Source organism: Peromyscus californicus, unplaced genomic scaffold (assembly GCF_007827085.1).
Source record: "Peromyscus californicus insignis strain IS unplaced genomic scaffold, ASM782708v3 Scaffold_19__1_contigs__length_69161282, whole genome shotgun sequence".
NCBI classification, from domain to species: Eukaryota; Metazoa; Chordata; class Mammalia; order Rodentia; family Cricetidae; genus Peromyscus; species Peromyscus californicus.
Genome location: NW_026294491.1, coordinates 4230426 through 4245863, shown reverse-complemented (window position 1 = coordinate 4245863; position 15438 = coordinate 4230426). Strand labels below are relative to the sequence as shown.

The 15438-nt window shown below is 46.4% G+C and overlaps 1 protein-coding gene across 1 annotated transcript in view; it reads left to right on the top strand.

The window, feature by feature from the left end:
- Nudt3 (nudix hydrolase 3) overlaps positions 1-15438 on the top strand; it is a 62516-nt gene that overhangs the window by 20187 nt on the left and 26891 nt on the right. The window contains exon 2 of the mRNA XM_052744367.1: positions 15247-15357. Within this exon, the coding sequence (XP_052600327.1) occupies positions 15247-15357 (111 nt within the window). The remainder of the gene's footprint in view (positions 1-15246; positions 15358-15438) is intronic.

Genomic DNA, 15438 nt, shown 5'->3' with positions numbered 1-15438 from the left:
TACACACAGTGCACATGCATGTACAAAGGCACACACAGTGCACATACGTGTACAAGGGCACACACACAGTACACATACATGGACAAGGGCACACACAGTGCACATACATGGACAAGGGCACACACAGTGCACATACATGGACAAGGGCACACACACAGTGCACATACATGGACAAAGGCACACACACAGTGCACATACATGGACAAGGGCACACACAGTGCACATATATGAACAAGGGCACACACAGTGCACATACATGGACAAAGGCACACACAGTGCACATACATGGACAAGGGCACACACACAGTGCACATACGTGTACAAGGGCACACACACAGTACACATACATGGACAAGGGCACACACACAGTGCACATACGTGTACAAGGGCACACACAGATGGCTAAGCAGCTAAGAGCTTGCTGCTCTTCCAGAGTCAGGTTCATTCCCAGCACCCATGGCTGGGGAGAGGATATACTTTATGACCACCTGTAATTTCAGCTCCAGGGTTGATGCTCTCTTCCTGGCCTCTGAGGATGCTTGCAGTCATGTGTATAAACCCGTCCACTACATAGACACACATTCATATGCGTTATTAAAAAATAACCACAAATTACAATGGACAGCAGGGAAACAACTCAGTGAGCTTTTATTGGAAGTGACTTGGAGTTTTTCTAATGCTAAAAAACAAACAAGTGTAGTTGCTAGACGAGGCCAGACCTTAGTAAGTTCCTCCAAGTTCAGTTATAACTGCAGTAAGCTGAAACATGTTTCTCATCCAGCTTCAATTCCTTTTTTTTTTTTTTTTTTTTAATTTTTATTTATCTGGGAGGTTGTAGAGGTCGCCTTTAATCCCAACACTTGGAGGCAGGGGGGCAGGCGGATCTCTTGAGTTCAAGGACAGCCAGGGCAACACATAAATCCTGTCTTTAGAAAAACTCCATTTTTTTTTTCAGATTTTTTATTGTACCAGGAATGGTGGTGCATATCTTAAGTCCCAGCATTTGGGAGGCAGAGGCAGGTGAATCTCTGTGCATTTGGATCTAGCATGTCTATGTAGCAAATTCCAGGCCAGCTAGAGAACAGGTCTTGAAAAATTTTATTTTTTATGTATTTATGTATGTATATGTATGTATTTATTTTTTATTGCATGTACGTGTGTATATGTGGTGTGTGTATGCCATAGTGCATGCATTCTCTCTCTTTCTGCTGCTACCCTGTGAACAGCAGCTGTGTGTCTGGTGAAGCTCTGTTCTAGTCAGTTCTGCTGTCTTTCTATTCCATCACAGTGTGGGAGCTGGGATTCCAGAGTCAAGCCACCCCACCAGCCTCTCTTCCCTAATTCTGATGTCCAGCTAAAGCAGGTTACAGGGTACTGTTTGGAGGTGGGTTGCGCTCTGACAGTGATGTGGGCGCGTCTGTCATTTCTGAAAGCTGTTGGCTGGAGTAGTTTGCACCTGGACATGTACAAATCGTACGTATTCCATTACTAAAAATACACGCTGCTCAGCTCCCCCCCCCCCCCCAGCTGTACTTAGTGCAGTCTATTTGGGGCCCTTCCCACTGCCAAGACACCCTGACCTCCCACAGCTGCTGAGTGTGCTTCTCACCCCGTGTGACCAGCGGCTCCCTTCTCCATCCTCGCTGGCACATGGGGTGGTTGTCTTAGTGCTGCAGGTGCATGGTAAATCTTCCCTTTGTTCCCTTCCTGCTGGCTCTTTGACACTTGGGGGATCTCTTTGGTATAGCTGTCTTATTAAAGGCCAGTAATGATGGAAAGTCAGTAAACAGAGTTAACTGGGAAAGGACCCAAGTAGCAGTAGCCCTGGCTGTCCGGGAACTCCTGTAGACCAGACTGTCCTCCAACTGAGAGGTGCTCCACCACATCCTGCCAACTGGATAATTTTCTAGTGGTGAGGTGTGTCCTGGAACCCAGTGACCCTTGGTGAATATAGCGCCTCACCCCACAGAAATAGCTTCTGGAAGGGAAGGCTTGCTTTGTTCATGGTTTCAGAGAGATTTCAGTGGGTCATAGTGAGAAGCTTAGGGGCTATGTGTGGTGACAGGAGTTTTTGGTCCTCACACTACCATGGCCCAAGAAGCAGAGTACAGGAATCAGAGACAGGTTAAAACTCAAAAGGCCTGCCTTTTATGACTTATGCTGAAGGCCAGGCCCCAGTTGGAACCTACAGGCCCTCCCAGCCTTCAGTATATTAACACAAAGCCGGGAACCAAGTGTTGAAAGCGTGAGCTTATGGAGGACATTCAGATTCAAACTCTATTTGCCCATGTCCCCCAAATGCTTGTCATAGCCATCTTCTAATGCAAATGAACTTAGTTCCTCCTGATGTCTCCAGCCTTAACAGTTCCAAACACTGCTGTGAGGTCCCGTCTCAGCGGAAAGCTGTGGTTCAGTGATAGAGCAGTTGCCTGTTCTGAGCAAGGCTGCCGACTTGATCCCCGAGGGCTGAGAACAAAACAGAGCACTCAAGTCCAGGGTGTCCCCTGAGGCTCCGGGGAAGACGGGGAAAGAATGTTACGAACTTGAGTATAGGAGGACACAGAGTAGACATTCCCAGGGCAGACCACAGGAGGAGTGGCTGGAGAGACTGCACAGCAGAGCCAGCCAGCTCCGGGCAGCATCTGGGGCAGGTGGTGGGCAGTCCCACATCCTTGGCTCTGCCATTTACAGCACAGTAGCCTGGACCAGTGTCACTTGCAGCTTCCTCAGCAGACATCCTACATTCCTGGCATCTCCAGCACCATAAAATCTCCATTGTGACTTAAGTGATAACGACCACAGCTTCACTCACAGCCTAAGTGGGATCCACTAAGTGGGATCCACCCTGCAGTGTGTTGCTTGGCCTTACCTGCTTTTCATTTGAACCATAGTATAAGCCTTCATCACCCCATCACTCTTTAATTTTGCCAACCTGCAAGCTAGCACCACATGGATAGTGTCACGTTCTGTCAGCTAAAGATGTAGTTGGCCTTGTGAACTGTGGCTGCAGTGTCCTCAGAGCTTGTATGACAACATTTTCTAGGCAACCCCATTCTATCAGTGTACCCCTTTGCTGACTCTGATTGATTGATTGAGACAGGGTCTTTGTATGTTAACCTGGGTTAGAATTCTTTTGCTTCAGCCCCCTGAGTGCTAGAATTACGGGTATGTACTATTATGGTCTTTTCTTTTCATTTATTTTTTTATTTGCATTGGTATTTTGCCTGCATGTGTGTCTGTGTGAGGATGTCAGATCTTGGAGTTACAGACAGTTGTGAGCTACTGTGTGGTTGCTGGGAGTTGAACCCAGGTCCTCTGGAAGAGCAGTCAGTGCTCTTACCCACTGAGCCATCTCTCCAGCCCCAGCCATTTTTTTTTTTTCTCTTTCCTTTTCTTTTTTTGGTTTTTTGAAACAAGGTTTCTCTGTGTAGCTCTGGCTGTCCTGGAACTCTCTGTAGACCAGGCTGGCCTTGAACTCATAGAGATCCGCCAAGTGCTGGAATTAAAGGCTTGTGTCATTAGTGCTGTCTGGCTTACCATGGCCTTTTCTAAGTGGGAAAAAAAAAAAGTCTTTGAAATTGGTTTGTATTTTTATACCCAGGGGCCTTCATTCAGAACTCTCACCTTTTATTTGTTTGTTTGTTTTTTTTTTTTTTTTTTTTTTTGGTTTTTCGAGACAGGGTTTCTCTGTGTAGCTTTGTGCCTCTCCTGGAACTCACTTGGTAGCCCAGGCTGGCCTCGAACTCACAGAGATCCGCCTGGCTCTGCCCCCCGAGTGCTGGGATTAAAGGCGTGCACCACCACCGCCCGGCTTGTTTGTTTATTTTTTATGTAATTTCTTTATTTGATGTACTTTGGTGTTTTAGTACCCTAGGACTGGAGTTACAGACAGTTGTGAGCTGCCATGTGGGTGCTGGGAATTGAACCCAGGTCCTCTGGAAGAGCAGCCAGTGCTCTTAACCGCTGAGCCATCTCTCCAGCTGAACTCTCACCTTTTAAACAACTGTAGGCAGAGTTGTTCATCAGGACCACTGGCCAGCTCCCAAATAAACACACAGAGACTTAATATTAATTAATTATAAATGCTCAGCTGATAGCTTAGACTTGTTACTAACTAGCTCTTATAACTCAAATTAGGCTGTATTTCTTACCTAAGTTTTACCATGTGGCTCATGGCTTGTTACCTCATTTTCTTTTCTTTTCTTTTTTTTTAAATTTATTATGTATAAAATGTTCTGCCTGCATGTATGCCTGATGGCCAGAAGAGGGTGTTAGATCTCATTTTAGATGGTTGTGAGTCACCATGTGGTTGCTGGGAATTGAACTCAGGACCTCAGGACCTCTGGAAGAGCAGTCAATGCTTTTAACCTCTGAGCCATCTCTCCAGCCCCATTACCTCATTTTCTACATATCCTACTTCCTCTGTGTCTGGCTCGAGACGCCTCAGACTGTGTCCTTCTTCCCAGCGCCCTCCTAGTCTGGCTCTCCTGCCCAGTCTCTTCCTGCCCATCTATAGGCCAGTCAGCTCTTTATTAACCAGTGAGAGTAGTACATATTTACAGTATATAAAGATTGTTCCACAGCAGACAACATGTCCTTTTGTCCCAGTGCAAAATGTGAGGAGGCTTGTTTCACCTAGAGCCTTAAGTCTGTGCTCCCAGACTGTATTCCACAGCTTCCTGCTTATCTTTTTGCTCCACATTCACATTGAAAGCTAAAAGCAGCAAGCAGTGGCAGAGCCGTAGACTGATGTGTACTGTCTAGAATTTCCTCTACTAAACAAATTTGGGTTTTTTTGGGGGGGGGGCCCACAAAGGTTTCCTAGTGAGATCTGAGCTTGCTTTACCTGGCAGGACTGCATAAGGGGATGATTTGACCACAGGTGTGGTTACCAGGTGTTTGGAAGGGTCTGCACTTGGCTGTGCAACGTGCTTTGATCTAGCAAGGGGGAGTTCTTTTGCCCCGCCCCTTGGCATTGTTATAAAAAGCCCCTTTGAAGAGACAGAAGGGGCCGGTGGATTTTGACCCAGGTCCTCCGGAAGCTATCTCGTGTTTCTGTCTGTCTCATCTCCACTATCTTTCTATCTACAAATTCCTTATGCCTCTCTCCTCCTCATAGGAACCCTGTAAAAGGTGGGAGCTGGCCTCCACAGGGTGGGAGGGCATTGAAACAAGATCTCTCGGGCAGCCCAGGCCAGGCTGGCTTCCCACTTCCTATGTAGCTGCACTTCTTGAACTTCTGATCCTCCTGCATCCAAGTGCTGGAGCTGGGATGAGGAGCGTGTGCTGGGACCAAATTCAGTACTTCACACATGGTGGGCAAATGAAGCCAACTGGGCCATATCATCAGCCCTCCATTGCTTTTTAAATTCAACCTCATTTTGGGGATTTGAACAAAACTTAGCTAGATTATTTGTCAAAAAGTAACGTGAGAAGATTGTCTAGCTGAGTTCCCAGTGGTATCCTGTTCCCACTGAGACCTGATGAGCATAGTTTTCACTGTCCACACATCTTTTGACATGTAAGTCTTCTTAACTCACAAAAGTGAGGGTAATCCTGCTGCAGGATATTTGATCACAAAGTGAACCCTGGGGTTGTGTTATTTGCTGGAAAAACCTGCTTCTAGTTGTGGTGTTACTCAGCCCTAACACACACCTTTAATCCTAGAGCTTTCTGCTTGAATATTATAAACAAGATGAAATAAAGTCAGCCATAGGTCAAGAGGCAGAGCACGGAACCAGATGACAGGAAAAAAAACCATAGAGAGTAAGAGGGAGTAAGGAGGATGGATAGAGAGACACAGGAAGTAGAAGGGAGGGACATTGAGTTTGAGGAGTTTTGTTTGAGATGATGGAGGAGAGAGCTCTTTCTCTGGGATGTTGGCAGAGGAGGAGGGTCAGAGGGTGCTCTCTCTGGCCCTCTGAGTTGGCGGGCTTTCACCCAGCAGCTGGCTCCTGAATTTTTATTGGTTAAATTGAAGAATTGATATTTAGTTAAAAATAACAGCTTACAGTGGTCCAGGATTTCTAGCCTGCACGTCCAGCCTCTTCCACTTTCTTCCCACAAACCAGAGGCCTGAGAACCACCATGATCGTGTTTAGTTGCTGCTTCGACTTGTCTCCTGGAACCAGTTTTCTGTATTAGTTGTGTTAGCATTTCTCGACCATGTACTTGGCAGAAGTTACTCCCAGGTGGAAATGTCATGATGGTTCATGGTCCCATAAGGATTTCAGTCCATGGTGCAGAAATGTGAAGAAATGACACAAGCAGGGGACCAAGTACTGTGCAGTATAGATTCTGGGGGCCGTTCTAGTCAGATCGGATACGGGGGTTTGGGTAGGAATGGCTACTGTAGGCTATCTGTCTGAAGGTGTACTTTCTTCAGCTGGTGGACTGCTGGGGAAGGATCAGGAAGTGTGGCCTTGCTGGAATAGGTATGACACTGGGGGTGGGCTTTGAGGTTTAAAAAGTCCAGGCCACTCCCAGTTAGTATGCTCAGGAGCTCTCTCTGTCCCTCTCTGCAGTCATGAGCCTGAAATTGAATGCTTTCTTGATCATGGTGTCTCTTCACAGCAGTGGAAAAGTAGCCAAAACACCTTAATGCCCAGTAAGCTTTTCACTGTCAGTAAGAATTAGTTGAGTAAATTGTGGAGTCTACTAGAGTATTCACATGCGGGAAATGGTTGGTGTAAATTGCAACTTGGTTTTAACAGCAGCAATTGGAAATGCCCAAGGTCTCCGTTAAGAAGGCCAGGGTTGGCTCAGTGATAGAGTGCTCATCTAGCATGCAGAAGATCTTGGTTTTGGACTCCAATGCTGAAAAATAGAAAACAAAAACAGAAGACTGGTTAAGTAAGCTGTGGTATGTATTAATAAAATCCTCAAAGGGCCTGGAGTTCTTGCTGTTCTTCCAGAGTTGCTGGATTCAGTTCCCAGAACCCACATGGAGTAACTGTTTGTTACTCCAGGGGATCTGATGCCTCCCGCCTTTAAAAATTTATTTATTTTTATTTTATGTGAATAGGCATTTTACCTGCATGTATATTCATGCAGTGCCCACAGAGGCCAGAAGAGGGTTTTAGATCCCCTAGAGTTACAGGCTGTTGTGGGCTGCCGTGTGAACGCTGGGAATTGAACCAGGGTCCTCTGGAAGAGGTGCTCAGGAGGAGCAGTGCCCTTAATTGCTGAGCCGTGTCTCCTGCTCAGTGGCACCCTTTTCCAGACTCTGCTGGCACCAGGTACCCATGTGATACACACACATACGTGCAGGCAGAAAGAACACTCACATGTAATCAGTGTAGCTCTGGAACAAGCGGAAGTCATCCTTGCTGGAACAGAGTCCCTGACAGGAGCAGCGGAAGGAAAGGTTTGCAGACCAAGGGCTTGTTGGACAGTTCACTGTGGGAAGCCTGGAGGTAGCATGGCAGGCAGCTGGTCACGTTGTCGTGGGTCAGGTGACTGAGAGCTGTGTGCTGCTGCTCAGCTGGCTGCCTCCTTTCCCTCTTAGTTTAGCTGGGAACCCAGCTCATGGGATGTGCTGCCCATTATCCAAGGTGGGTGTTTCCACCTCGGTGAAACTTCTGGAAATCTTTTCAAAGACACACTCAGGTAATCCCAAGTCTAGTTGGATTGCCCAAGGTTTACCTTCATGGGACATAGGTAGGAAAGAGGTACAAGAAGGTGATGCACACTTTTAGTACCAGTGCTGGGAAGGCAGAGGCAGGTGGATCTCTGTGAGTTTGAAGCCAGTCTGTAAGTGCCATCAAAAGTTCTAAACAGCCAGAGCTGCACAGTGAATTCGAGGATAGCCAAGGCTCCATTGTGAGACACTGTCTCAGCACTAAAAAACAACACTGAAAAAGAGGGAGCTGGAGCTTGGTCATGGCTGAAGGCTCAGGTGGATGCTCTCATCAGGCTCCACACTTGCGTTGACAATTCTCACTTCAGAATACGCAAATTACATTCCAGTCTCAACAAAATGTGGCCCTTAAAAATGTAAAACAATACAAATGAGTTTGATTGGGGGGCAGGGGGACAGGCTTTCCACATAGTATCTTTTATGTAACCTTGAAAAAGTATTTGATACACTGTCTCTGGTATCTAGCTTTGAACTAGGAACTACAAAGCCATATTAAGCTGCGCTTACTTGTTTTATGGATAATAGTACAGGTAATTCCAAACTATTGAATGATTTTATGGAGTAAATCAAGTAATTAGATTAGTAAAATTTTCAGTGTAATGGGAAGGATAAGTATCAAGCCCAGGGGTGAGAACGTGTGCCCAAGTCCTGGCTTCTTTTCTGGTACGTGTTTGCTGACAGTGAGTGTGTATTAAAGCAGTGTAAAGTTGTTAGAAGCAGTAACGACACGCCACCAGCCGGTATCCCAATGGCGGTCTGTAAACACCACTTCTCCCTGAAAGGAGCCAGGCGCTCCTTGGAGAAAAGCTGGATGCAGATCTGGGTCAGCGGCGCCTGCAGTGAGCCTGGCTGTCTTACAATGACCAAAACCAGACAAGCAGCCATTCAGAACTGAAGATGTGTGTCAGAAAGATGCAAGGTTTATGGCTGAGGAGATGTCTCTGTTGTTAAAGCATTTTCCATGCAGACATACAAAACCCAAGTTCAGTCCCTCTGCCCACCTAAAAAGCCACATTTGTCATTGGAGCACTGAGGAGTCAGAGACAGGAGGGTGGATGCCAGGAGCTGGCCTGCCAGTAAGCAAGCTCCAGGTCCTGTAGGAAACCTCATCTCAACACACACACACACACACACACACACACACACACGGTTCAAGGCTTGTGAAAAATGACTGGTAGAATTTAAGTGCTGGTAGGTATAGGGGTGACATGTTCCATCTTAGATGTTTATTCAGAATTTTTATAATGAAGCAGTCTTTTCCGGGTAAAAGATACACATTAGCCAGGTGGCGATGGCAGACACCTTTGATCCCAGCATTTGGGAGACAAAGTAGGCAGATCTCTGAGTTCAAGGTCACCCTGGTCTACAGAGTGAATTCCAGGACAGCCAGGGCTACACAGAGAAACCCTGTCTCAAAGAAATAAAAAATAATAATGGGTTGGAGAAATGGCTCAGTGGTTAAAAGCACTTGTTGCTCTTGCAGAGGATCTCAAGCTCAGATCCCAGCACCTACATGGGGACCACAACCATCTGTAATCCTAGTTCCGAGGGATCCAGTGCTCTTTCCTGACCTCTGCAGGCACTGGGTGTGCATGTGATACACCTACAGACTTGCAGGCAAACACTCATATAAGTAAAAAATAGATATGTTTAAAAATCTTTAATAAATGATTAAATAAATAAATCATTTAGTAAATGAACAACTGCATTTGATTGGTGCACATGAAATTTAAAAATCTATTAGTTAATAATTGCATAACAGGCATGGTGGAACATGTCTATAATCCCAGAGCTTCGGAGGTAGAGGCAGGGGAAAACCAAGAGTTCTTGCTCATCTTCAGCTACATAGCAATTTGGAGGCTAGCCTGGGTTGTGTAAAACCATGTCTCAAACTAGCTAACTATTTACTTACTTATTTTGTTTTCTCGAGGCAGGGTTTCACTGTGTATCCCTGACTGTCCTGGAACTCTCAGGAACCAGGCTGGCCTCAAACTCAGATTCACCTGCCCCTGCCTCCTGAGTGTGCTGGGATTAAAGGTGGCCGCCGCCGCCGCCGCCGCCGCCGCCGCCGCCGCCGCCGCACTAGCTAACTAAATAAAATGATTGGTAACCACAAAACTGCAGTGGTTACTTAAGCATCATCAGTATTTTGCAAATTAGTGCATAAGTGTGGCAGCTTCTCTTGCCTTTACTGTGTTAGGGAACTGAAGCTGATTTCAGCTAACTAGGATTTAGAAAGAGAGGGACACAGGGCTACTCAGTGCTGCTTGCACCCCGTGGAAATCCTGATAATAACCCAGTCTGTAAACAGGCATTATAACTAACATTTGTGTTCCCACCCCAGAAATCTGAGTGTGGTCCCGTTCTTAGCTCGTAAGGAACTGTCCGCTTTGCTCTGTGCATGAACGACATTATGAGTATTGTGCTAACTTGTCAATTAGAGAAGGAAAACCAAAGTATTCAGTAATAAGAATCTATTAATGTTCGGGGTTTGCTTTGAATACTCACTAGTAGGGGCTGTAGACGAGTTAAATGAGATTGGCAAAGCCTTAATGATTATTGAAGCTGGGTGGAAGTTACTTGGGAATCGTATTTTTCTATACTTTTAAGTATATTTGAAATTTTTCTGTAAATTAAAAATTACAAATGGGGACTGAAGAGATGGCTTAGTGGTTAATAGCACTGGATGTTCTTTCAGAGGACCCAGGTTCAATTCCCAACACTCACAGCTGTCTGTAACTCTAGTTCTAGGGGATCTGACGCCCCTACACCAGTGCACATAAAAAATAAAATATATTTTTAAAAAAACTACATACACAAGCACGCGCGCGTGCACACACACACACACAAAAAATTACAAGTGGTTTAGAAGCCAGGCAGTGGTGGCACACACCTTTAATCCCAGCACTCGGGAGGCAGAGGCAGGCAGATCTCTGTGAGTTTGAGGCCAGCCTGGTCTACAGGAGTTTACAGGACAGCCAAAGCTACACAGAGAAACCCTGTCTCAAAAAAAGAAAAGAAAAAAAAAAAGCCTGAAAAAGTCTGGAGGGAGGGATGAACATTTTTCTTTTCATTTGTGGGACTGATGTGTTAGTAGCAGTCTGGTGACACAAGGCCATGTCCTGTCCTGTTGTGTAAATAAGAAAGCACCACGCCTGTGGTTTAATTTTCACATCTTAAGGTAGGTTGAAGCATGAACAGTTGATTGATGCTTGCCTTTGTTTCCAGTGAACTTGTCTTTCCGAGAACATAGAGAATATGGCCAGGCACACTCGGCCGTGCACAGCAGGGCTTTTCCCGTGCACTCTTACAGCTCAGCCCTGACGGGGAGTACCCTATTGTGGAGGTCAGGAATGCTGTTGTTTATTTGTTTCAGTGATGTTGAGAAACCAGAGTATCCAATATATTTAATTCTCCCAGCAGACATTGCTTAGAAGGTTGAGCTTAGAGTTCTTCTTGGCCTGCTAGGTCATCCCTAGTGCTTTTTCCAAATTCCCCAGGCCATGGAGTCAGCCATTGTGTCCTTTACACCCATACATACTCTGGGTGGGCTATGCTGAAGAATGATTCTCCATATTGTTTCTAAAACACACTATTGCTCCCAAGGTAGAAGTGGTGGGAGTTACCTGCTGTACTAGACAGTCCTGCCGTCTGCAGGGTTTTTTAAGCTCCTCTAGACTGAAAAATAACTTTAGAATTTTAAAGTAGATACTTTTGAAGGAAAAATAGCATTAAAATCCTAGGAATTGCCTGTGATCATTGATTGACTTTCAACAACTTATTTTCCTTCCTTTTCAGCTTTAAGCATCTCATAACATTGTAGGGGTCATTAATTATGCAGAGGTGTGGTAGCTGTTCTTTACAACATTCTTTAGTGCTGGAGAGATGGCTCAGTGGTTACATTGTTGCCTGCTCTTCCAGAGGAAGAGGAGCCTGCGTCCATTCCTAGCTCTTAACTGTCATAGGTGATCTGATGCACTCTTCTGGCTTCCATGGGCACCAGGCATGCACATGGTACACTAACACTCATACACATGAAGTAAAATTTTATTTCTTTAGGGAAAACATTTCTAGAGCACCCACAACCTCTCCCTGCCTCTCCTCCCTTCCCCTCACCCCACCCCATGACACCCTTGGCAGTGGAAGTGGAGACCTGCCCCCAGGTCCACTAAGAGCAACCAGCGCTCTTAACCTCTGAGCCGTCTCTCTATCCCCCAGCTGTTACCTTCTTGATAAGGTCCTTTGATACATAGAGCTTTTGGATTTTGGAGTCAAGCTTATTTTTATTTTGTGCTTTTGAGGTCCTTTAATCACAGCTTTCAGTAGGCAGAGGCAGGTGGATCTCCATGAGTTCAAGGCCAGGCTGGTCTACAGAGCTCCCGGAGAGCCACAGTGGTTACACAGAGAGACCTTGTCTCAAGAAACTTAAAAAAACAAACAAAAAACAAAAAACAAAAAAAAGGAAGAATTTGGTGTATCTTGTTACATCTGAAATTACAGAGATTTCCTCTTTTTTTTCTCAGTGCATCATGGTTTTAGCAATTATATTTAGGTTACTAGTCCATTTCGAGTTAGTGTTTGTATGTTAATTTAAGGGAGGAGTCCAATGAGAACTTCTGTTTTTAATGATAAATTTCATGGTCCATGTTGCTTTTTTTTTTTTTTAAACTACATATAAAGGATATGATTGGAATGCAAACTGTTCCTCACAGGCTGTGTTTGACATTTGGCCCTAGCTGGTGGGACTGTTGTGGAAGGTTGTGGAACCCTTTTGGACCTGGGTCTAATTGGCAGATACTGGGCTCAGTTTGTCTCTGCTTCCTGGCCCACAGAGATGTGAACTGGTGCCTTTTGCTTGCACTGGTGTGGGACCACCCCACAGCCACGCTTCCCTGCCATGATGAACTTGTCCCTCCAACTGTAAGCAGGAAAACAAGCCCTGCTTTTCTTGTTGAGTATTCGGCCATGACAACAAGGAAGCAGAGCAGTCTGTGCACACAGCTAGAACTAGCAGGATCCTGCAGTGTTTTCATTACCAGAGGAGTACATCATACTACTCAAGTCAGAACTCACATTTTCCAGATAGTGCTTTGTAAGTACATGATGTTAGTATGGACTCTTCCTCGGTGCTGCATGTGAGCCTGTGGACCCCTTCCCAATTCCTGCCTCCTCGTTGTCTGCACATGACAGATTTTATAGATGAATGTCAGGAGACTCTCTCATGACAGGGAAAGGGGAATTCAAGGATGAGTTTCCAAGAGCCCCCAGGAGGAAAGGAAGGGGGCTGGAAGGTCAGTACCCAGAAGGCCTTGTGACATCTGTGAGGGCCACAAAGGCAGAAGCACATTGCAGCAACAAGGATGGCTGCTGGGTGGAGAGGCATGTAGAACAGGGCGAGGTCAGTCGTCACCAGAACGTGAGGTGCGAGGACAGTTGGCGTTACTTTAGCTTTAGAAATAATGGCAGTTCTTCTGCAACTTCACCTGGGAGTCCCAGAGAGTGCATGGTGGAGGAACTGGAGGAATTAACATTTTGATTTCAGCCATCATCAGAATGCTGGTTAAGTCAGAATTAGTAAAACTATAATCCTTAAAGGTTTATTTTTATTAGTTTTTAAAAACTCTGTGTATGTATGTGTGGGTGTGTACACATGAGGAAGGTGTTAGATTCCCTGAGTTACAGGTGGTTATGAGCTACCCAGTGTGAGTGCTGGCAACCAAACTGAGTCCTCTGAGAACAGCAAGCCCACTTAGGTGCTGGGCCGTCTGTCCAGCCATGTCTTCCCATTCTTTTTCTTTTCCAGACAGGGTCTTTCTCTAGAGCCCTAGCTGTCTTGGAACTCACTGTGTCATCTTTCTGTTCTCCTCCTCCTCTTCTTTTCTCCCTCCCTCCCTCCTTCCTTCCTTCCTTTGGTTTTTTGAGACAGGGTTTCTTCTCTGTAGGCTTGGCTGTCCTGGAACTCGCCCTGTGCAGTGATATGTTGTGTACTCTAATAAAATTTGCTCAAAGATCAAAGAGACAAAGGGACAAGCCACTGCCACGTCTCACCTCGACAACTCCACAGATCCTCTGACTGAACGCCTCTGAGTCTTCAGCCAAGCCGGGCGGCGGTGGTGGCGCACGCCTTTAATCCCAGCACTCGGGAGGCAGAGGCAGGCGGATCTCTGTGAGTTCGAGGCCAGCCTGGACTACAGAGTGAGTTCCAGGAAAAGGCGCAAAGCTACACAGAGAAACCCTGTCTCAGAAAAAAAAAAAAAAAACAAAACCTTCAGCCAAAAAGCCTTCTAGTTCCCGTCTCCTCGCGCCTTATGTACCTTTCTCTGCCCAGCCGTTTCACTTCCTTCCTAGTGCTGGGATGGCACGTGTGCTTCCCAGACACTGGGATTAAAGGTGTGTGACTCACAAGTATTGTGATTAAAGGTGTGTGCCACCACTGCCTGGCTCTGTTTCTCTCCTAGACTGAATCAATCTCATATAGTCCAGGGTGGCTTTGAACTCACAGAAATCCAGACGGATCTCTGCCTCCCGAGTGCTAGGATTAAGGGTGTGTGCCACCACTGCCTGGCCTCTATGTTTTATCTAGTGGCTTCTTCTGTTCTCTGATCTTCAGGCAATTTTTATTAGGGTATATAATATATCACCACAGCCGCATAGACCAGGCTGGCCTCGAACTTTCAGAGATCCAACTCCCTCTGCCACCTGAGTGCTGGAATTAATTGTGTCAGCCACCCAGAATTTAGAATGCATTAAAAAAGAATGGCTCAGTGGTTAAGAGCACTGGCTGCTCTTCCAGAGGTCCTGAGTTCAATTCCTAGCAACCGCATGATGGCTCACAACCATCCGTAATGAGATCTGATGCCCTCTTCTGGCCTGCAGGTATACATGCAGACAGAGCACCCATACCTTAAAAAAGAATATAAATAAATTAAATTTTTAAAAAAAGAATATAAAAGAACTCCAGGGCTGGAGAGATAACTCAGCAGTTAAGATTATTGGCTGCTCTTCCAGAGTGCCCTGGTTCATTTCCCAGCACCACACGGCAGCTCACAGCTGTTTGTAAAAAGAGCTATAAGGGATCCACCGTCCTCTTCTGGCCTCTGTGCACAGCTGTACTCTGCCCGAGATGATCGTATGAAATGTTAACATTTAAAGATAAACTAGATCACCAGAGCCCCCCCCCCCCCCCCGTCACTGTCGTTGTGTCGGGTCAGTAGTGGAAGGACTGCTGCTCCAGAGCCAGGAGCGAGCTCAGCCCTGTGGTGCCTCCACGGTCCTCCTCGGCGGCAGCGTTTCCAGGCTGTCAGTTGTGCCTGTTTACTTTCACCTCAGCAGGGCTGTGTTCTGAGGGCTTCAGAACAAGGAGAGGGGAGGGGAGGGGAGTGTGGAGGAAGGGTACAGACCACAGCCCGCCGTGGTTCCCAGCAGATGCCCTTGGCATGTACCGGGCAGAGTGCCTGCTGTTCCCAACACAAGACACTGCCTCGTAAAAAGTTATTTGGAGGTGGAAACAAGAGCTGGTTCGTAGTTACTGTGGTGTTTGTTTTATCTGGACTGATTTGTGAGTGTTTTCTTGAATGTTTAATCCTCCCTGTGACCTCTGACTCCAGGTGCTGCTTGTGAGCAGTAGCCGCCATCCAGACCGATGGATTGTCCCCGGAGGAGGCATGGAGCCCGAGGAGGAGCCCAGTGTGGCAGCGGTCCGGGAAGTCTGTGAGGAGGTATGTGTAGAGGGCCTGTCCTGTCGGTACCCACTGAGTAGTGTGCTCATGAGCACAGAGATGGCATTCGTGGTCACCACA